Below are 23,087 nucleotides of genomic sequence, written 5' to 3' on the forward strand. Positions count from 1 at the left end.
GCTGAGATTATTGAGCAGAGAATATTAAAAATAAGCCTGCCAGGGAATGTATGGGCATTTTCAAAAGACTCATCTGTGAGGATCCACAACTACCTTTAGCAAGAAAATGACTTTCAAGAATTACTGGCCTGAGGCTTACTGAAATGAAATTATGCTAGTGAGACAAAGAATGAAGTCTATTTAAAAAGCTACATTAATCCAACTCCAGAAGTGGTTGTAGAACTTAAATCAACAAAGCATGCCATTCAGAAGGCAACTAGATAATGAGCAAGCCAAACTGCATCTTACACAGAGAATCCAATAGGATTAAAAAAAAAAAGTAAAGTGGTTCATGTTGTGAGCAGAATGATACAGTGAGTTGTATATTTTTGAGACTCCCAGAAAGCAGTCAATGAACTGCTAGATTTGCATGCAATAAATGTGTTCGGTATGGAGCAACCTGAACAGTGATGAACCAAAGACTGGAAAGGATGCTATTCAAGCTGAACAGTAGGTGTGGAAAAGTCACCATGTTATTAAACATCTTTGACCTCTGTCCATATAGCTGCATAGAAAAAGTAGAACAGGATATACTAGGTGCCATTACTAAAATAAGAACAAATAAATATATGGATGATTCTAATATGATAGAATGGAATTCTCTTGTCAGCAGCATAGACAGAGTATTATTTACAGAGAGATCCCCCTTACATTGGGTTTGCAGGAAGAGCATTGGAATGAGAAGTGTTAAGGGTGGACTCAAAAGCTTGAAAACCCCTGCTATAATTTATTGTGTTCATATGTCTTGAGATATGTTACAACTTTGTGCTGATTCTCATGTTAGTTTTTACTCAAATATTGTTGGCATCCATTTATCTCAAGACAATGGAGGAGTGCACCTTTGGGTGAGGTCAAGCTGTTGGAGGTTACAGTGCCTGCTGGGTCTGTAGAAACCGATTCAGGAGAGACATGTTTTGTTGCAGCTGGGACAGACGAAGGCATCCAGTTGTGCTGCTGATGCACTACAGCATTCCTTCACTCTGTGCTCCTCCCAGTGGTCATTGCTACTCTTGTCACAGCTATGGATGCACTTGGCTGCCACCAGGCACTGTTTCTGGCAGAGCATGTCCTTGGGGATTTTGCCATCTTCCATTCTGTGGGCATGACCAAGCCAGCATAGACATCACTGAGAAAGGAGAGTGAACATGCTGGGGATGTTGGCTTGGGTGAGAGCATCTTTGTTTGAGACTCTGTTCTGCCATGTGGTGCTCAAAATCTTCCTGAAACTGTGCATGTGGAAGGTGCATCCAGACATGCACCCACAGTGACAATGAAAATGTGCTTATAGGTGCAGATCTCTTGTGCAGATTGTGTTGCTTGTGTTTCTACTGTCAAACTATTCTGCATCCACTTCAGATACATCATGTTAATTTGCACTCTGCCATTCCATTATGGACAGCCATTCCTATCTGATATACTGGGATTCCAATATCATTGATGTTTATCTCTGAGCATTAAAATGGCAGGAAAGTGCAGTAGCAGACAATAGGATCCTCACACAACTGTATCAATACTGTTTTCAGTGTCCCAAGAAATCTCACAACAATGACCACGAGAAAGAATAATATTGAGAATAAGGTTTAAGCTCCAAAACAATTCTTTTATGACATTCCCTAAATGTCAGTATGATATGTGCAATTGGCTTCATATATCCACTTGAGGGACGAACAATACATTCCATGGTTGTTGCTTTTTTGTGTTTGTTGGTGAATGTTTATTTTATTGGTGAATTAGGCACCTATTTTTACATTTGAGTTGCTATTTTTAGTTTACTGCCAGTTGTCTTGAGCACCAAAATACAAATTTAATAAATTTATGCAGTGTTTAGAGATTCTTCTGATTAAGCAGAATGAAGAAAGAAAGAAAATGGATACAGAAAGGATTTCTATTAAATCAACGGTGCCTGGTGTGGTGCCCAGTGATACTGGTAGAAGATAATGAAGCCAACTGTAGCTGGAGCCAGATTCAATAATAGGCAACAACAAAGCATGACACGTGGGGCCTACTTTTGTCCCTGGCCTGCTGAGTTATACAAGAGCAAACGTGAGACGAAGGAGGAGCTGAAATCCAGGGCCCCCTCCTGAGCTGCGTGTAAATCAGAAGGGAGGCAGGTGGGAGCAGACAGAGGCCAACCTGAAGTTGGTGGGGGCGTCCTCCATTTTTCCCAGTAAAGCAAACTCCACCTCTTTAAATCCTTTACGCCTGTGTAAATCCAAATTATGACGCCACAGTGAAGTTCCGGAGGAGTAGCAAGAGCATCACAGAAATGTAACTTTAAATTGGCAGCAAGTCCACGCCTTCATACCTTTACCTACATGGGCGTGAGAAGCGAGATGCAAGGATCAGCAGCGCGGCAGAGGATCGGCGTAGTGCAGGTACTGTGCTTTGTTCCGGGGTCCGTCCCTGCGCAGTTCATGTCCGCTTCTGGCATTTCTGCTCTCCCTGGTTCTTCCACACGTGCCTCTTACTTGTTTTGCAATCTGTCATCCACCGCCCCGCCCCGCACCTCCCCAGAGCTGATTGGATCACGTCTGCCGATCAGCAGTGCCTGTAGTCTTCTGGCCGTCCCTCTCTTTAGCTACGCACATAGCGAATTATCCTTGTAAGAATCGGCTGCTGCTGCCGCTTCTGGCTGCCTGAGTTGTGACCCATTTTCCCAAGCGCTCTCTCGCACACACGCTCTCGCCGCCGCTGCCGCCGCCGCTGCTTTCAAGCGGGCGCCGTCTTCAGCCCGCCGGGTGCTCGCAAGTCGAGAGAAGCAGCCACTTTCAGAACTACCTTTGGACAGCGACTTCCCTCTTTCCACCTCCCCACACCTTTTTATTCTTTTCCCCAAACCGCTCATTGGCTGGCAAGGAAACACCCCGCTTGCATTCCTCATAGGCTCAGGCAAATGCCAGTCCAAAGTTGAGACAAAGAGGGCGGGCACTGCAAAGCAATAAGTCCCCTTCACACGCGGACATCCCCCCCCGCCGTCCCCAGAACTCACTCATCAGCTTTCCTCTTGCATCGGTGCTGTCCGCTGACAGGTTGGCAGCGCAGGATAGACCCTCTCCTATTGGAGAGCCGCAACTGCCTGTCAGGCCCTGGCTGTGAAAGGGGGAGGACGCTCCCGAGAGCGTGGCTGTGCAAAAAATAAAAAAATGTGCCGGGGGTAGGTCCAAAGCCCAGCGAGGGGGCGTGGCCTGGCAAGTTAGAGGCGTGGCTATTCAGAGAGAGGGAAACGTGCCTGGGAAGGGGGCGGAGTCCTGTAGGAGAAAGGAGGGGTCATTGTGGCGGGGGGAGGGAGGAGGAGGAGCTGCGCGCGCTGAGATTGCCCTTGTGTCTAGAGCTGGGAAAGCGGCTGGTGTAGCGGAGCAGTCTCCCTGCGAGCTGAGGTGAGTGGCAGCGTGCGAAGCAGCAGGAAGGCGAGCGCCGCAGCTGCCCGCCCGTCTCTCCTCAGCACCCGGACCGGCCGGAGAAGGGGCGGCCGAAGAAGGGAGCTTTCGCTGGTGTTTCCAGAAAGGAGCAGCCGACTCCTGGCGAGGAAGGAGCGAGGGAGGAAGTGTGCAGCCGCGTGCCCCCCACCGAGGGAAGGACGGGCTTGGGGGGCGAACTGAAGAGGGCGAAGCCAGCCGCCGCTTCTGCCGCCGCCGCTCGCCCCCATTGCACCCCCGCGCGACCCTGGTCCTCCTCTTCACCCCGCTGGAAAGGCTGAGGGAGACACTGCGGCGGCGGCGGAGGCGGCTCCTGCTGGGGGGAGGACGAGCCCGGCGAGAGGAGGAGGAGGAGGAAGAGGAGAAGAAGAGGAAGAAGAGGAAGAAGAAAGAGGGAACAGCGGTCGCAGCAGCAGCAGCAGCTGCTGCGGGATTCTCTGCCTCGCGCCCAACCAGCCCGAGGGAAACCCCCAGGATGCGGCTGAAACCGAGCGTCGTCTTGCGCTTATACAGCCTCTGCGGGATCCTCATACAAGGTACCACCCCCGCCCGTGCCCACTTTGCCGCCGCCGCCTCTCGGCCCCCCGCTCGCGCCCAACTTCTGGCTGCGACGTGCGTGCCAAGGCTGAGGTGGGGTCGTCGTGGGGCCGGAGGGGCACCCTGTGCTCTTTCCTCGCCGGCTTGGAAAGACTCCTCGCTCGACCTCATTCCCTCCTCCTGTCGCCTCCTTCCCCCCTCCCCCCCACTCCCTGGAGACTTGCCCCCAGCCTGCCCCTCATTTGTCTTCGCATCTCTCGGCTCCCCCTCCCCCCTTCCCAATCCACTGCCCGCCCGCAAGCTCCTTTCCCTGCCGTCTGGGTTCTCTAATCCTGGGTTTCCTTCCCCCTTTATCTCTTCCCTTCGCTTCCTCCTGGCTTCCCATCCCTCCTCTCCCGTGCGCCCCCCTCCCCCGCCGTCTTTCGTCTATCCATCACCCTTCGGCGCTCTCGCTCTCTCTCCTCCTCCTCCTCTTCTACCAGCACCTCCTAGCCTCCAGCACCGCCACTTGTACAGAGCCTGCCATCCTTAAAGTGCTGCACAAACATTAATCCTCCCCTGCCCGCCCCTGAAAGTCCTTCCCTCCCGTCCCCTGAGAGTCTTGCAGCACCCTCTTTCACCTCGGTTTTTACTCCTCGTACCCTTTCCCTCCAGCCACTTTTTTTCACCCCATCGCCTATGTCTATAAAAGTGAGAGGGGCGATGCAGCGAGAGGAACAACGTGGGCACTGCAACACCATCCCGTGATGGGGGGGGGGGGAGTAAAATGCTTGAAAGCTGAGCGCTGGTTAAGAGGAGGCTCGAAGAAGGCTGTGCATGCGTGGCTTACTGGAGACTTAAAGATGTGCAGAGCTAGGTCTCCTAAACCTTTATTCTCTCGGCCCCCTCCCAGCACCCCACCTCGGCATAACCTCCAATATGGAATGCATCCTCACAGTCCCCTTTGAGGCTGGATTTTATTTGTCCCCTTGTTCCTTATGTCTGCACCAATGGCTCTAATCCTATGCCTCACAAGTGAAATGTAACAATTGTAGTGGCGCGCGGAGAGGGGGGGGATGTACAAGCGACTGTCGTTATGCAAATGGATGGTTGTGGAAATATGTGGATGTAAAGTAGGTGGTGGTTTATTTCCAGCTCCCATCACCATCTCGCTCACCACCCACCACCTTGAAAATCAAATTAAATCGGCAATGTGTGTTAGGGAGCCAGCCTAGAGATTCCGTTGTTCCTGATGCTGTTAAGAGAATGTGGTCATGGTGCTGGAATGTGCAATGAGGGTAATGGATGTGCGTGCCTGTGTGAGAGAGAGTGAGTGAGAGAGTGTGTATGTGTGCCTTTATGGCTGCAGTGTTTGAGTATTGGAGGGGGGGGAGAGATGCTATTGCTACCCCCTTTCTCCTTCCCTTTCCCACGGGCAGGGGAGGATGGGGTCGCTAGATACCCAAATGTGTCAGGATGAAGGACTCCCGAGTCTTAAGAATCATCTAGACAGCTTTTGGAGGCTGTAAATGAGGTCAGCAAGCACCAGCAACTTCCCCATGTTTTTCTCAGGATGGTTGGCTTCCCCACCCCATCAGGATGGCCGGGGGCAAAGAATTGTCTCAATCGTTCTGTGTATAGGGAATTCAGAAAGAGCCAAGTATGACCTTGTGGCATTCCCCCCACCGTCTTCTTCAGTAGCAGTGTTATAAAGTTTATTGTATTTCATGCCTCCGTGCACTTGCAGTAGCATGAGATGAGGTCTCAGAACAGGCGGGGGAAGCTTTTTCTTCCTACCCACCCCACCTCTGAAAGGAGAGGTAACCTTTTAAGTGAGTCTGTGACTGTTGTATTTTGAAACCTGCAACCCCTGCTTCATCTTCTGAGCAAGCAGGATTTTTAAAAAAGCAGTGCTGAAAGGAGGTGGAATGATTTCATTTGGTGGCTGCAATGATTTTGTACGGTTGGCTATTTGCTTTCCTTACCGATCTGTGTGAGCTGCTGGGACTGGCATAGTACAAGGAGCTGCTGTGGTGCTACTGTATGGGATTATTTATTGGGAAATCTGGCAGGTGGCACATGTAGAGGGTTGCCTCTTACTGTTAAATTTCCATGTGAATTGTTGATTCTCTTTGCTGCAAAACGGGGGAAGCTCCCTTTATTGATTTTTCTTATCAGTATGATTATGGTTGCTACTGTTGAAGGAAAACTTGATATTTTTAGGATGCTGTCCACTGCATTCAGTGCATCATGTGTTTAATAATAAACAGTCAGTGTAAAATCTTATTTTTCTGCCTAGATTTGTCCTTTTTAAAAATAATAATAATAACAGAGCAGTTCAGTGGTTGTGCCAGGAAAAAGATTGCACCACTGCAGGCAGTGTCAGGTAACAGAAAAATGCCATACAGTTTTGGTTGTGTGCATGAAGGTAACCAAGCTGGGCCTTTTCATATAGGATAGAGAATGTCATTTTTCTTGTTACATCACCTACATGGTACTTTCCCTATATTTTAAAAAATGTGGGGTGTTCTCATTTTGGGGTAAACCTTCCCTTTTTTATTTTCAGCAACAGCTGGCAAGAAGAACAGCAGCTCAAACATTCAGTCTTACAAAAGGTAGCTGAGAAGGCTACTTTTAAAAACCCTTTGCCTGGCCTTCCTCTTTATGCTACTGAATATTTCTGCATATGTAAGGGACTGAGTAGTGTGCCCTGTTTTGAGCCCTCCTTTGTAGGATTGGAATCAGACAATGATGGCACAGGAAATAAATGCACGTTGATAAGGACAGTATAGTACATCCAGTAGGTACATTTTTAGACACTTCCTATTATGCTGATAACCCCATAGTCTCTCTCCCCCACAACTAGTTTGGCATTAACATCAGGTTTGGCAAATGTACTGTGGACACTATTACTCTTGTATAGAAAATATAGCTAATTCTGCCAGATTAATTTGCTTTCTAAACTTTCCATTTTATCAGTTGAAAGTTCCATTGGCCTTTCCTTCATGCGTTATCCCACCCCACTGTAGTAGCTGTTCTGGAGGATGTGTTTTCTACATAAAGAGTGAAACTCAAATCCCCCCAAAATCTAATTTTGCTAGTAGATGCCTACTAAAACAGTTCACCCCCCCCTCTGAAATCCAAATCTTTTGAAATGTAAATCTGTATTATTATTATGATTATTATTATTATTATTATTATTATTATTATTCTACTTTTAGAAATGTGTAGTGTACTGGTGTAATCTTGATTTTGATTTGGAGCTGCATAATCAAGGTGGTTAATGTGGAAATCTGGCTTTATTAGAACCACCTGTCTTAACCATGAGGTTATGACAGTCAACACTACGAGGAGATAATGGATGCTCAGCTTCTGGAAAGTCTTCTGGAAAGCCTTTTAAGTGACAGGTAGCAGTTGTAGAAAGTATAAAATAGGTATTTAAATAACTTCATCACATCAGTTAATGATATTGGTGTGGACAAAAATATATATGACAGTATGGTTTTTGTTAGTGAAGCTGGAGGAAGCTTTCTTTCCTAGATTTTAATATGAATGTGTAGATAGTTTCTTCCCCCATAATTGCAGTGAATATTCATGATTATGTGAGTGTAGCCCCACCCACATATCTCAACCTAACCATTCTACAGTTTTATTTCCCCCATGATGACACTTAAGCTTAGCATATACTATTTTGGTTTTATAAATTTGCAAAGCAAAATCTTTGGAATTGCTAGATATTTTGCCAACTCTATAAAATCAACCATAAGCTCACTTGCATAAACTAAAACCAGTCATTAGGTAAGTACTGGTAGCATACTTCCATAAGCTGTGTATTGCATAATATATACTATGAAATTGCAGCAGTAAATATATTTTACTGTACTTTGTGTGTATAGAAGTGCTAGAATTGTAGCTGCTGTAGCCCCCTGCTGTGTGATAATGCAAATGGCATCTAATGCTTTAATGTGCTGTGCTTTTGTGAGAACTGGATAGCACTGTATTAGATGCAGAAGCTGTTACACTCAATACTTCACTGGCACTGAGTAAATATTTCAGAGCAATTCCTACAGTTCCTTGAGAAAATGTGTGATTGAAGTAAAATTTTCACTGAATGATTGTCAGTAGATGACTAGCTAATAATCGTGTTTGAGGTTGATCGTGATATGTCTTTTCAAAACATCTTGCTGATGAGTCTGTAAAATCAGAAACATATTTTTTCTTCTGCTTAAAAATAAGCAGGAACAATGAGTTGGCTTTAATGTACTCTATACATAATATTGTTCCTTAAAATAACTGTGTTGTGGTCTTCACAATATCTTGAAGTAGGCAATATTTAAACTTATTTGATCTGTTTCTAGTTTGTATGAAGTGCATCATGTAAAACAAAATTTGCCAAATATATGGCAGCATATTTTAATGAACTAAAGATCCCCCTCTCCGCATGAATTCCATTTTGTTCCTTTCTAAATAGAAGGTATAAAATAACATCAATTGTCCTTTAGCATTAATTGTATATGTTACATTTGTTGGTTTTTATATTCTATAAACAAACAAACAAAATCCTTTTTTGTATTCTATATATGGAGAATGTACAGGTTTTTCCTGTTAACCAATGCATGCATTTAATATAAATGAAAAATTAAAGTATTTGAAAATTTAAAGCAGCAACTCTGGATTTGTAAAAAAAATTGAAAAAAATGGAAGGAACATCTTATACAGTATTGCATGTTTACTTGAAAGTTAGCTCAGATTTCAAGGGGTACTTCCAAGTAAAAGGATATATTTGAGGCAGTGTGCAAACAATTATTAACTTGAAGAATATTTATTAGAATAAAATATATGTACAGAGAACAATCATTACAGCAGTACCAGTGATGTAAATTAGCAAGAGTACACTCTCATGTCATAAGTGAAAACACTGAAGAAGTGTGCATGCACACAAAACCTCATACCAATGACAAACTTAGTTGGTCTCTGTTTCGACTACGTCAGACCAACATGGCTACCTACTTGCAATTTAGTTTCTATTACAGATTTATAGAACTAATATAACTAGCCATTAAATACGTCTCTTTTTGGTATTTTTCTTCAGTTGTTGTTGTTGTTGTTGTTGTTGTTTCTTTTCATAGTGTTTGCAGTTTATATTTTTGAACTTCTGCTTTGCCTACCCTTTTTTTTCAACCCTGACATTTCCTAAGCTCAGGTGTAATTTTATTGGCCAAAGTAAGTTCCATTCAGTTCACTAAAGTGGCATCTCCTTGTTGAAATGTGACTCTTTGTTGCATCTACAGCTCTGGGTTTGGGGTTGCTTTTCATCTCTCAAATACAAAACATCCCAGCAATAATCTCACTCCTTTTGAAAATTTTAACAAGTAATTTAGAAAAAAGAAAAAGTGTTTATTATCACATTGATTTGAATAGTATAATGATGACTTGGAATTCTGCAGCACAACTTATGTTGTTGAAGTTTTTGCAGAATAAAAAGTTCCTAAATATGTTGTCATTTTGATGGAAAATGCAACAGAATAGGTTCTGAATCACTAACGCTGAACACTGTGAAAATTATACTCTAAATACATTTGTGGTATTATTAAATCCAGAAGTTGTTTGTCAGAAAAATGTGAGAAATGTGTCTTGCTTGTATGTTAACTTTTGTTCTTATGACCACCTCCTTTTTATATTCCACTGCTATAATATGATGGATAGATTCTTAGGATTAGTTGGCATGCTAGAAGAGATTGTTTATCCTGATGATAAACCTAGAGTTTTCCTCATTTACAATGATAACATCTTTTTGAAAAGGGAACATTAAGAACAACATACGGTAGTTCCTGGCTTTGCAAATGTATCCCCAAAGGACTTCTGGGCTACTGGTTACAATGTTGACTTCTAAAGGTAGTGCCGCACTATGGTCATACCTTTGGCACTATGCTTATTCTATATTTTTATTTGCAAGTTGAAAATTTGGTCTCAGCTAATGTCAGAATCTAGGCTAGCTGTTACTTTCCTCCCTGAAGCAAGTAAAGTGTGAAATGAAGTTGATTCTACTGCTGCCTCTTTGACTATTAACTCTCTGAAATATCCAGAAAGACTTTTAGTAAATGAGATTGTAGCCAGTGAAGGCAACAATTATAGGTTTATTGTTAGGTTTTTATAATGTTGCATCCCTTTGAGGACATGCAGATGCTGCCTTGGCCGTGATAAGAGCAGACTTGCTGGTTATCATTTTGGCTGGGGCAGAAGTGTCAATTTTTGGTTGGTTTTCATGGGATGAGCTGAAGGAGAAGACCATATCTCTATTATATAGAGCACTGAGGTATTCCTATACAGTATTAAACTATCAAGTGCATTACCCCCCAAATAAACTCCTTCTTGTACATACAGTGGAACCTCGGTTTATGAACACCTCGGTTTACGAATTTTCGGTTTACGAACGCCACGGACCCATCTGGAACGGATTAATTCACTTTCCATTACTTTCAATGGGAAAGTTCGCTTCAGTTTATGAACCCTTCAGTTTATGAACAGACTTCCAGAACCAATTACACCCATGCTTCGGGTTAAGTACGCTTCAGGTTGAGTACTCCGTGGACCTGTCTGGAACGGATTAATCCACTTTCCATTGCTTTCAATGGGAAAGTTTGCTTCAGTTTATGAACGCTTCAGTTTAAGTACTCCGCGGACCGTCTGGAACAGATTAATCCACTTTCCATTACTTTCAATGGGAAAGTTCACTTCAGTTTATGAACGTTCATTTATGAACAGACTTACAGACTTCCGGAACCAATTGTGTTCATAAACCGAGGTACCACTGTATACCGATATATTCTTTGTACTGTATTATTCTTGTTCATGAATGACACACACTGAGTTCTGCTTATTCGTCCGCATTCTAAGTGTCACCTCTTTCTCTATGAGCAGCACTTGAACTCGAGACGGAGCAGAGTACATTTACATAGGTTAAAATGAAGGTACTATTTGTGTTTGGTGCCTTCTTCTTCCTTGGAAAACATTGTTGAGCCAAATGATATTTCAGGGATTCTCTGGTCACTACAGAATGGAGATATTGGACAAAAGCATTTTTGGCCTTAATCAGGGATCAGGAAATTTTGGCCCTCCAGATGTTGCGGAACTACAGCTCCCATCATCCTAGCTATGTTTGCTGGGGCTGACCAGAGTTGTAGTTCGGGCAACATCCAGAGACCAAAGATTCTCCACCCTTGGCCTAAATTAATAGGAGCTGTGAATCAACTGTAAGGGGACAAGTATATTTTACAGTACATGCTACTTTCTTTTTATATGTATGCAACTGAATGGAAAAGGTTTATGCCGATATATACAAAAAGCTTCCTCAACTGATCTCTTTATCCAACTTTAGAAAACCTAGCCAACGTTCAGAGGCACTTTTGAGCTGTAAGACCAAGGTTGCTAGACAACCCCTGAGATTATCTGACAACTTCAGGGAAGTTTCACAGGAGAGCACTGGAAACACACCCTATGGTAGTCCTGCCCTCAGCCATCTCTGTAGTCATACAGAAAGTATATCAAACCACCTACATGTTTTAGTTAGCAGAAACTGCTGAGTACACCTCTTATCATATTGGCCAGAAAATTCCTAGGAGACATTGGGAAGCCATCTGTGTATATGCCATTGGATTTTAAGCCACTCTGAGGGTGAGGAAGGAGCTTTGAGCAGAAAAAAAATACCCTATAAATCAAAATATCAAATAAATGAGTCTCCTTAAATTCAGTTTAGCCTGATTTAATGCATTAAACTGTCCACATGTTGCTTAAAAACCAATATTCAGTGGTCTTCTGTAGACTTCTATTTTTAGGACATAGGTGAGAAATAGATTTGTGTGTGTGTGTGCACAGATGAAAGAAAACCAAATAAGTTTATTGAGAATTTTTTTGTTAAAAAATCCTGACCTTAAACTAAGAAGATTGTTTTGACTTGCTTCTGAAATAATAGCTGTGAATATTATAAGAATCTAAAAGAGCAATATTAGTTATGATAGCATTGCTACTGTTTTTGGATTACTAATAAATGTTAGGATTTAATATTGAAATAAAAGTATTTTAAAATATTACATACGACAGAAAATCTTGAGGTATTTGATCAAAAGTCGGAATCTGCTAAGTGTGATCTATATCATGGTAGGGAGACCTTTTTGCAACATCTAAATCCCTTTGCTGCTTACTTGCCTCATATTTCTGTGTCTTCTGCATCAAGGGAAAGGAACTGACTTTGAAAATACATGCAGAGGAAATCAAGAAACAGGGAAGTAAAAGGGGTTGAAACTTCTTTCAATTCATGTAAACCTTCAGTTTTTTTGAAGTACATGAAACCCAAAGTGAAAGTTCAAGAGTATAAAGCTAGAGTTCTTGCCAACATGGATTTAGAAAATTACCCTGAATTATGGTATTATTTTCAATGATATATTTACTGGAATAGAGCAAGGATATAAATTAAATTGAGACAGATGGTAAAGGTAAAGGGACCCTTGACCGTTAGGTCCAGTCACGGATGACTCTGGGGTTGCGGTGCTCATCTAGCTTTACTGGCTGAGGGAGCCGATGTACAGCTTCCGGGTCATGTGACCAGCATGACTAAACCGCTTCTGGCGAACCAGAGCAGTGCACAGAAATGCCGTCTACCATCTACTTGCACTTTGATGTGCTTTCGAACTGCTAGGTTGGCAGGAGCAGGGACTGAGCAACGGGAGCTCACCCCGTCGTGGGGATTCGAACCACTGACCTTCCTATCGGCAAGCCCTAGGCTCTGTGGTTTAACCCACGGTGCCACCCAGGTCCCAACTGAGACAGAAGAAGAAGAAGAGTTTGGATTTGATATCCCGCTTTATCACTACCTGAAGGAGTCTCAAAGTGGCTAACAATCTCCTTTCCCCTCCTCCCCCACAACAGACACCCTGTGAGGTGGGTGGGGCTGAGAGACTTCAGAGAAGCGTGGCTAGCCCAAGGTCACCCAGCAGCTGCATGTGGAGGAGCGGAGACACGAACCCGGTTCCCCAGATTACGAGTCTACCGCTCTTAACCACTACACCACACTGGACAGATGATACATTTGTCTATAGTTACTACGGTTGTTATCTTATACATATTTATCTAGTAGATTGTATTGAATTCAATGGGAATTATTTTTAGTAGACATGCACTGTAAGATATTTGTTGGGTACAATGAATGAATGACATTGAATAATTATATATATATATATATATATATATATATATATATATATATATGAATGATTATCTGAACTATTACCATAATTTAATTACATTATAGGAATGAATATTTCTAAGTTATTATGCCAAAAATAGTATATTCTGTTACTATATGACAGCACCAAGATCTACAAAAAATTTCTAGGAGCAGATAATAAGTATTTCCTTAATGTGGCTAGTTCGTATTTTAAACCTTTACATTTTAAACCTTTATATTTTCCCCTATTTTCCAAAATGGAAAACCAAAATATCCAATATCCTTGAGTACATTAGAGTGCAATAGTTTATATACTGTGCATATTGGGCAATGGAAAAGTTTCTATAACTTCTAATTCAAACAAAAAGGTGGTATATCTGATGTCCCCACTCATTAATAGTTTTAATGTTTTTTTAATTACCCCATCCTATTTTAATATAGTTCTTTCTATCGACAAAGTGCTTTCATGCCATGATTTATCCCAAGAATATATTGTTTTATAAAACAACATTTTGTGAGCCTGAAGTCTACTTCTACTTAGCAAAGCTCTGTGTCCCAGAGCTTAAAAATGTCTGACAGCTCTGAGAATTTTTAAGGACAAATTACCTTGCAGTGTCAGTTGCAGTAGATGCTTAGGGATAAATATCTGAACAAATGGAAAATACCAAACTGACCTACATCTGCTGGATTATCAGTGTGTTAGTGGACCTGTTTCTATTCCTGCCACACAATATGGCAAGAGACTGCTGTGATTATTTCCTAACTAGGAAAAGACCAGACTAATTAGTTGGGAACATAAGAAATGAGTTTCTGAATTAGATGTAATTCATCTGAATATTCATCTGCTGCACCAAAACCCTTTTTGTTCATGGTATTAAGCTTTTTGTTATTTTATGACAGTTAAGTCTAACCAATAAGTTTTCTTCTATTGTAATATCCATTGTGATCCAGTTATTACAAGCTATGGGAGTAAAGTCAGTCTAACCGGGGCGACTTTACAAATGGTAATCATTCCCTCTAATAACAAATTGAGGTGGTGACTGCTCATGGCATTGTAACCAAAACAAGACTACTGAAACACAAGAGGAAGGTATCAGCATGCTCAAGGGAATCCTACAGTTTACAGAAATAATAATAATAAATAGTAATAATAAAAATTATCCACCCCACCACCAACAAAGAAAGAACCCAGACAAATAAGAACTGGAACTGTTCACTAGCCAGGGAATGTTGTGTCGGTTGAAAAAGAAAAATGGAAAATAAAGCAGGGACAAGAGGGAATGTCTGGCTAGAACCCTGAACATGAGCTTGGATGCTAGGACAGAAGTATACACAGCAAAATTTTATTGCAGATCCCACTTATACTAAATGGAAGGATTAGTATCATCCAGAATGTAGAGGACTGCCAGGGAGTCTTGATTGGTTGCAGCTGGGCATCCTACATTCCGGGACTCTCTGTGGCAACAACAGCGAAGAGCAGAAGAGATTAAAGCCTGTCAGCCTGGCCTTAATCCCTGTAAATTTCAGTGAATCATCACCACTCTCTTTTCCCTCAGTGCAGCTGGCCCTTTTATGGGGAAGTTGGGCAGTTGCTCTTCCCCACATTGGAGCACCCCAAGCCTCACTCATTTAATGTTAGCCTGGTCTTGCTTTGCTCGAAATAGCATGGTCCATGAGTGATTCATACCTGGGATTCTCTGATGGCCTTGGGGAGTGGTGAAATGGTCCTTGTGCTTTCAGTCTACTTCATTATATGTGAGCTTGAAAAGGGAGGCTGTGAGTGGGACTAAAGGCAGCAGTGTCCACAGTAAGAAGTAGGAGGGAGTGCTACTTTTCTCTCTTTCCCCCATTGAGAGTGGGACAGCTCAGCTGCCTCTTATCAGAGGTCTAAACTGATCACAGGCAGAGAGCTTTTGAAATTTTTCAAAGGGTCACATGCAATTAGGACTAGACGGAGCTCTTGGAACACAAGTTGTCCGCACCTGCTCACTGTAAAGCTTAATAGAAACACCTGAGAGCTTTTTGCGGTTGTTGTTTTTAATGTACTACTTAAGTGAAATCCTATTGAACTTTGTGGTTTCAGGTGAAAATGACCATATCATGCATTTATGTTTGTGGTGTGTTGTATTGCTAGTTATTGTACTACTGTAGCGTAATAATAGTTCAAATTTGTTTTCCTCTTTACGATGAAACAAATCTCAAAGCCGTCATAAAAGCCATGTTGATCTTGCCATTTTTAATACCACATACTTTGGTTATATTTACTAGACTCAAGAAAAATGTATACCTACTAGTAACAACATAAATGTGAGATTACTTTTAATGGTACTACAGCTGGGTTTCACTATATATATATATATATATATATATATATATATATATATATATATGGCTAAAGGCCTTCCATGGCATTCTGTATTTGCTGCTTAAGGAACAACAGTTTATATTCTTATGTTCAAAGTTAGCAGCAGTATGTAATGGCACTAATGGGTATAAAAACAACTATATATTGGTAGTATAACTGAGAAATTATCAAACTAATACAAAAAATAAAACGGTGACCGAAATATTGCTGGAAAATGGAACAGCTTCTGTGAATTGTGAAGTTGTTAAGGCAACATTGAAGGGGAAATAAACTTTAGCCTTGTGAGTGAGAAGAATGTTGTGTGTTCTAAGCAATTATTGTGAAATAAAAGCAGTAGTGGAATTAATAGGACAGTTGCTCAATTTAATGGAAACTATACTTTTCTAGGGGGAATATGAGAAAGTGCTGTAAATGGCTGCCTAAGATATAGTCTGTTATGCTGCCTCCATTATTCCCTCCACCCCCGGGAGGGGGATTCTTGAATCTGCTGAGGGACAAACATACACATGGACCATCAATTTGGATTGTCCAGACAATGGCAGTAAGATGTAGTTTTGCTTTAGTTGTGGAACACCATGTCATTGATATGCTCTGTGAAAACTAAAATGGTTTTTTCCCCCTGACCTATATTTAAGTTAAAAATCCTGCTGTTTTAAAATGGCTTTCAGTGATCAGCGGAAGAGAGAGAGCTAATTATTCTGTTGTGGTGGTATTATTGCTGTTTGAATGATTTTGAGTCTACTGTTTTGGATTCTAATGATTTATATTTGATGGGGAATCTTATTGTGTGCTCTATTGAGAGTTCAATGGAGGGTGAAAACTGAATTATTCATTTTTGAATGAATGAACAGACTGCAGGGTTTGCCAGTACAGTAGTTCCAGACACTATTTTGTCCATTACTACTCCTATTGCACATGAAACAGGTCTCAGTAATGTAAGGAAAACACTGGGGCCTAATTTGAATAGTAGAGTGTTTGGTATCTGGTGTGTGCGTTTTGCTCCAGAATCTGCCTCTCCCTTCAGTGTGTGTGTTCAGTTAAGAATGTCAGTTAAGAGGGACCAACTGCCTCTTATTGCCTCAGACTTACCTAATGTACATTTAGTTTCTCTCATTAAGTCATTTTGTTACAGTTTTCTTTAAAGCTTAGTTACATTCTAAACTTGGGTGCGTGAGGATATATTCCCAGTCTGCCAGGAGCATTTTTTATTTTTATTTTTAAATCCACAACAATAATTATCCCCTCAAAGATCCACAATCCACGAGAGCTGCTTGCACTGGCGAGGCCTTTCATACACTGCCCCCCAGAATGTCACATCCCTGTGACAGATATTTTGCTACTGTTAGTAGATGTTCCCATTTGCCTAAAAAGTTTGTCAACTTCAGTACTAGATCCTCTGTATGAGTACAAAATACTACAGGGTTCAGGAATCCATATGTCTTTGCCACAGTCCACCTCTCACAAGAAAATATATAGGTGCACACACATTGTTTTATTTGGGACCTATATGAGCATAAGGGGACGACTCCACAAAAATTTGTACAAGCTGAATACTTTCACTCTGGAATAAGTTTTAATTCTAAGGGCACAACATTATGATAGTGCAAATGTGTGCTCTAAGTCAAAAGGCATACCTAAGTACATTTCAAAAATGCATTGCCTATAAACAATCATGTTCTTCTTTATATACTTTGGATATTTTCAATATTCTTAGAAGATATGTGAGGCTCTGAAGAGCTATTTTGCCTCTGCTTGTTTTCAAAATGTCTGCATTGGAGAAAGTATTGGTTTTATAACATACAGTACTGTATAGTTTTTTTAAGAAGCATCCCCCCTTTTAAACATGCATATTGAAAGCTGAATTTACAGAAAAGGAAATATAGTAACCCTGCCTTATGTGCACACAAAGATGAATTTGTAGCTAAATGTTGTGCCTCATTTCATTTTAACAGTATTTTCTGGATCTATTTAATATACACTATTTGCTAAAGAGTGGCAAACTTGCTATTGGATGTTACAGTATATTGTTTAGACATAAAACAAGCAATAATATCTAGGCTCTTGAAACCAGCTTGCAGAAGTAAAAGCCTGTCACTGTAATATATTTGGAAACTTTTAGGTAGGGAACTAGGTGGTGCTGTTCTTTCATCTTTGTATCTTAGCTGAATTCTTCAGGCTTATTTCTGAACATCACTTCCAACAAAGAATTTTGGCTACACTGTCTTTGTTGTTGTTTGGCATAAGTAATTGCTATCTTTTAACAATAGTTTTCTTTCAGCTTTCTGCCTTTTACATGCACTACATGTAAATAACAGCTGGCATAGTGAGGTGGAATGCAGCTGAAGTTGGAAAGAAGGCTGTGTATTATACACCTTGAAATTAGGTATGTTTAGTTGTATAATTACTAGGGATGTCACTTCACTGAAATGTTCTATGGTGCTGTACATATTTACCTGGGAGTCAGCCACATTAAACTCAACAGGGCTTCTGAGTAGACATGTATGAGATTGCACTGTTAATCAATTAAATTTCCATATTCATTAATCCAAGATTGATTAACATTAAAAATAAAATAAACATAGTCTATTAACAACAAGACACAACAGTTACTGTTTCAACTGGGATCATGGAAAATAGCAGAGACAAGGATTTGCAGGTGTAAATTGGTTCTTTCTGCTCATGTTCTGTGGCACCATCTTGATCTGCTAAGGATCAATAGTTTACAGTCTACTTTCCTCATGTAGGAATGTGGCAAGAGACATAGATTTCTTTGATTGAAGCCCCTTCTCATTGCCATAACAGCCTCATTCCTCGCTGTCCTGTCAAAGCTCCTTTCCATGCATTTGTCCCTATTGCTGTTGGAAAAAAGTGAAACATGATTCATTTTTAGTCCAACTGGTGCTTGTTTTACACCTTGCAGGTGGTGCCAAACCCCATAAATTGCTGGCCTGCTCTCCTGGGCCATATTCCTGGCCCCTGGCCCCACCACACATTGTTCAGAGCCCTGCCAGTCCTTGACTTTGAGAAATGATTGATGTTTAGTCTGGAAAAGAGGACTGAGAGGAGCTATGTTAACAATCTTCAAATATGTAAAAGGCTGTCACAGAAGATGTAGCAAGCTTGTTTTTCCTGTTCCAGAGGATCAGACTTGAACCAATTGCTTTAGGTTAGAATAAAGGGGGTTCTGACTAAATATCCCCTTTCTTATGGTAAGAGCTGTTTGACAGTGGAATGGACTAGTGCTATTTTTCTAGAAAATGGGGTGCTGGAACTCACCATGAACACCTCCCACTTTCTCTTAAAATGGCAATGGGGAGGTGCTGGAACTGAGTTCTGGTGAGTTCTGGCTGAAAAAAAAGCCCTGGAATGGACTCTCTTAGAAGGTGGTAGACTCACCTTCACTGTGCATTTTTTCAGTAGAGTTGGATGGCCATCTTTCATGGATGGTTTTATTGAGATTCTTGCACTGCAGGGCATTGGACGAGATGAGCGATGGGGTCTCTTCCAATTCTACAATTCAATAAGTTTATGATTCTAAACTAGTGGTGGCAACAAGCAGTATTTCTTACTTTAAAAGTGAGTTTCACGTTCATGGATTGTGCTCTAGAAATATCTGTGTGACACTTCTGACTGTGTTGATTTCCTTTAAAAGTTTCTGGTCCCAAAGAGATGTATGATACCTATTTCATAGAATCATAGAATCATAGAGTTGGAAGAGACCACAAGGGCCATCCAGTCCAACCCCCTGCCAAGCAGGAAACACCATCAAAGCATTCCTGACAGATGGCTGTCAAGCCTCTGCTTAAAGACCTCCAAAGAAGGAGACTCCACCACACTCCTTGGCAGCAAATTCCACTGCCGAATAGCTCTTACTGTCAGGAAGTTCTTCCTAATGTTTAGGTGGAATTTTCTTTCTTGTAGTTTGAATCCATTGCTCCGTGTCCGCTTCTCTGGAGCAGCAGAAAACAACCTTTCTCCCTCCTCTATATGACATCCTTTTATATATTTGAACATGGTTATCATATCACCCCTTAACCTTCTCTTCTCCAGGCTAAACATACCCAGCTCCCTAAGCCGTTCCTCATAAGGCATCGTTTCCAGGCCTTTGACCATTTTGGTTGCCCTCTTCTGGACACGTTCCAGCTTATCAGTATCCTTCTTGAACTGTGGTGCCCAGAACTGGACACAGTACTCCAGGTGAGGTCTGACCAGAGCAGAATACAGTGGTACTATTACTTCCCTTGATCTAGATGCTATACTCCTATTGATGCAGCCCAGAATTGCATTGGCTTTTTTAGCTGCTGCATCACACTGCTGACTCATGTCAAGTTTGTGGTCTACCAAGACTCCTAGATCCTTTTCACATGTACTGCTCTCAAGCCAGGTGTCTCCCATTCTGTATTTGTGCCTTTCATTTTTTTTGCCCAAGTGTAGTACTTTACATTTCTCCTTGTTAAAATTCATCTTGTTTGCTTTGGCCCAGTTGTCTAATCTGTTAAGGTCATTCTGAAGTGTGATCCTGTCCTCTGGGGTGTTAGCCACCCCTCCCAATTTGGTGTCATCTGCAAACTTGCTCAGGATGCCCTCAAGCCCATCATCCAAGTCATTGATAAAGATGTTGAACAAGACTGGGCCCAAGACAGAACCCTGTGGCACCCCACTAGTCACTACTCTCCAGGATGAGGAGGAGCCATTGATGAGCACCCTTTGGGTTCGGTCAGTAAGCCAATTACAAATCCACTGAATGGTAGCATTGTCTAGCCCACATTTTACCAGCTTCTTTACAAGAATATCATGGGGCACCTTGTCAAAGGCCTTGCTGAAATCAAGATAGGCTACATCCACAGCATTCCCTTCATCTACCAGGCTTGTAATTCTGTCAAAAAATGAGATCAGATTAGTCTGACATGACTTATTTTTCAGGAACCCATGCTGACTTTTAGTGATCACAGAGTTTCTTTCTAGGTGCTCACAGACTGTTTGCTTAATGATCTGCTCTAGAATCTTTCCTGGTATTGATGTCAGGCTGACTGGGCGGTAATTGTTTGGGTCCTCTCTTTTCCCCTTTTTGAAAATAGGGACAACATTTGCCCTCCTCCAGTCTGCAGGAATTTCGCCTGTTCTCCAGGAATTTTCAAAGATTATTGCCAGTGGTTCTGAAATCACCTCTGCCACTTCTTTTAATACTCTTGGATGTAGTTCATCTGGCCCTGGAGACTTGAATACATCTAAACTAGCCAAGTATTCTTGTACTACCTCCTTACTTATTCTGGGCTGTGTTTCACCTGCTGAATCATCTGCTCCATATTCTTCAGGTCGGGCGTTGTTTTCTTTCTTGGAGAAGACTGAGGCAAAGAAGGCATTGAGGAGTTCTGCCCTTTCTCTGTCCCCTGTTTGCATTTCACCATCTTCTCCTCTGAGTGACCCCACTGTTTCCTTGTTTTTCCTTTTGCTACGGACATACCCATAAAAGCCCTTTTTGTTGCTTTTAACCTCTCTAGCGAGCCTGAGTTCATTCTGTGCTTTAGCTTTTCTGACTTTGTCTCTACACGTGCTGGCTATATGTTTGAATTCCTCTCTGGAGATTTCCCCCCTTTTCCATTTTTTGTACATATCCCTTTTAAATCTTAACTCAGTCAAAAGTTCTTTAGATAGCCAGCCTGGCTTCTTTAGGCACCTTCCATGTTTCCGTCTCATTGGTATTGCCTGAAGTTGTGCTTTTAATATCTCCCTTTTAACAAACTCCCAACCATCATGAACTCCCTTCCCTTTTAGTATTACTGTCCATGGGATTTCACCCAGCGTTTCCCTAAGTTTTCTGAAGTTGGCTTTCTTAAAGTCTAGAATTTGGACCTTAGTATGTTTGGTTGCTCCTTTCCGCTGGATAATAAACTCCAGAAGAGCATGGTCACTCCCACCTAATGATCCTGCCACTTCTACCCCACTAACCAAGTCATCACTATTGGTTAGGACCAGATCTAAAATGGCTGATCCTCTTGTTGCTTCTCCCACTTTCTGGACAATGAAGTTGTCTGCAAGGCCAGTGAGGAATCTGTTCGACCTTATGCTCTTGGCTGAGTTTGACATCCAACAAATATCAGGATAGTTGAAATCCCCCATTACTACTATCTCACTTCCTTTGGAATGCTTGGCCATCTGTTCCAGGAAGGCATCATCTGTGTCCTCAGTTTGGCTTGGGGATCTATAGTAAACTCCCACAATGAGATCACTGTTGTTTTTCTCTCCCTTAATTTTGACCCAGATACTCTCAATTTGGCTTTGAAGTTTTAAATCCTGGATCTCTTCACAGGTATACATATCCCTAACATATAAAGCTACTCCTCCTCCTTTCCTGTTTGGTCTATTTCTCTTAAATAGATTGTATCCCTCTATTACTACATTCCAGTCATGAGACTCATCCCACCAGGTTTCAGTGATGCCTATTATGTCATATTTAGTTTGCTGTACCAAGAGCTCAAGTTCATCTTGTTTATTTCCCATGCTCTGTGCATTAGTATACAGACATTGAAGACCGTTGATCATTCCCCCATGTCTCTTATTTAAGGATATTTTCGTCCTACCACTAGGTCTGCATGCTGCTTGCTCCATTTGGTCCTTGACATTTGGATGATCATCTTCAGCATTTGATAGACTCCTACCTTCAGGACCACTGTCTCCCTCCCCCACATAAGTCAGTTTAAAGCCCTCCTGATGAGGTTTTTGAGTTTTGTGGCAAAAACATTCCTCCCAACTTTTGTGAGGTGCAGTCCATCACTTGCCAGAAGTCCATCTTCAAGAAACTGCAGACCGTGATCTAGGAATCCAAACCGTTCCTGTTTGCACCATTTGCGAAGCCAGTTGTTCACTTCCCCTATTTTTCCCTCTCTCCCTGGGCCATGTCGTTCAACTGGGAGGACAGAAGAGATGACAATTTGTGCATCTAATTGCTTCAACTTCCTGCCCAGAGCCTCATAATCATTTTTGATCTTCTGTAAGCTATGGCTTGCAGTGTCATTGGTTCCCACATGCACCAAAAGGAAGGGGTATTTGTCGGTGGGTTTTATGATTCCTTGCAGCCGTTCTGTTACATCTTTGATCTTGGCCCCAGGTAGACAGCACACCTCTCGAGACATCTTGTCAGGCCCACAGATCACTGCTTCTGTACCCCTCAGTAGGGAATCCCCTATCACCACTACACGCCTCTTCATAGGCTTGGTTGGGATTCTTCCATGTGCTGTCCCTTCCAAGGTTACCTGCATATTCCCGGAGGACTGACTTTGCTGCTCGTCTTCATATTCCTCATCAACTTCATATTCCTCATCAACTGTGATGAGGGAGAGATCCTCAGGTGGAGTCTGTTCCTCGTCTTCCATGAGCACTTCAAAACGGTTGTGTAATTCTAAGCACTCAGAGCGATCCCTGGGCCTTCTACTTCTATGAGTCACGTTCCTCCATACATCTGGCTGCTGTGTTGGGGAACTGACCTCCTCCTCAGGGAGATCCCCTGTCTCCTCCTTGGTGCAGACAG

The 23,087-nt window shown here is 42.0% G+C and overlaps 1 protein-coding gene across 4 annotated transcripts in view; it reads left to right on the forward strand.

The window, feature by feature from the left end:
- The first annotated feature begins 3,387 nt into the window (after nucleotides 1-3,387).
- CADM2 (cell adhesion molecule 2) overlaps nucleotides 3,388-23,087 on the forward strand; it is a 370,367-nt gene continuing 350,667 nt past the window's right edge. For all 4 annotated transcript variants that reach the window (XM_088667995.1, XM_088667996.1, XM_035116024.3 and 1 more), the window contains exon 1: nucleotides 3,388-3,991. In XM_088667995.1, coding sequence (XP_088524121.1) covers nucleotides 3,931-3,991 — 61 coding nt within the window. In that variant the 5' untranslated portion in view covers nucleotides 3,388-3,930. The remainder of the gene's footprint in view (nucleotides 3,992-23,087) is intronic.

This window comes from Zootoca vivipara, chromosome 4 (genome assembly GCF_965207765.1).
Source record: "Zootoca vivipara chromosome 4, rZooViv2.hap1.1, whole genome shotgun sequence".
NCBI classification, from domain to species: domain Eukaryota; kingdom Metazoa; phylum Chordata; class Lepidosauria; order Squamata; family Lacertidae; genus Zootoca; species Zootoca vivipara.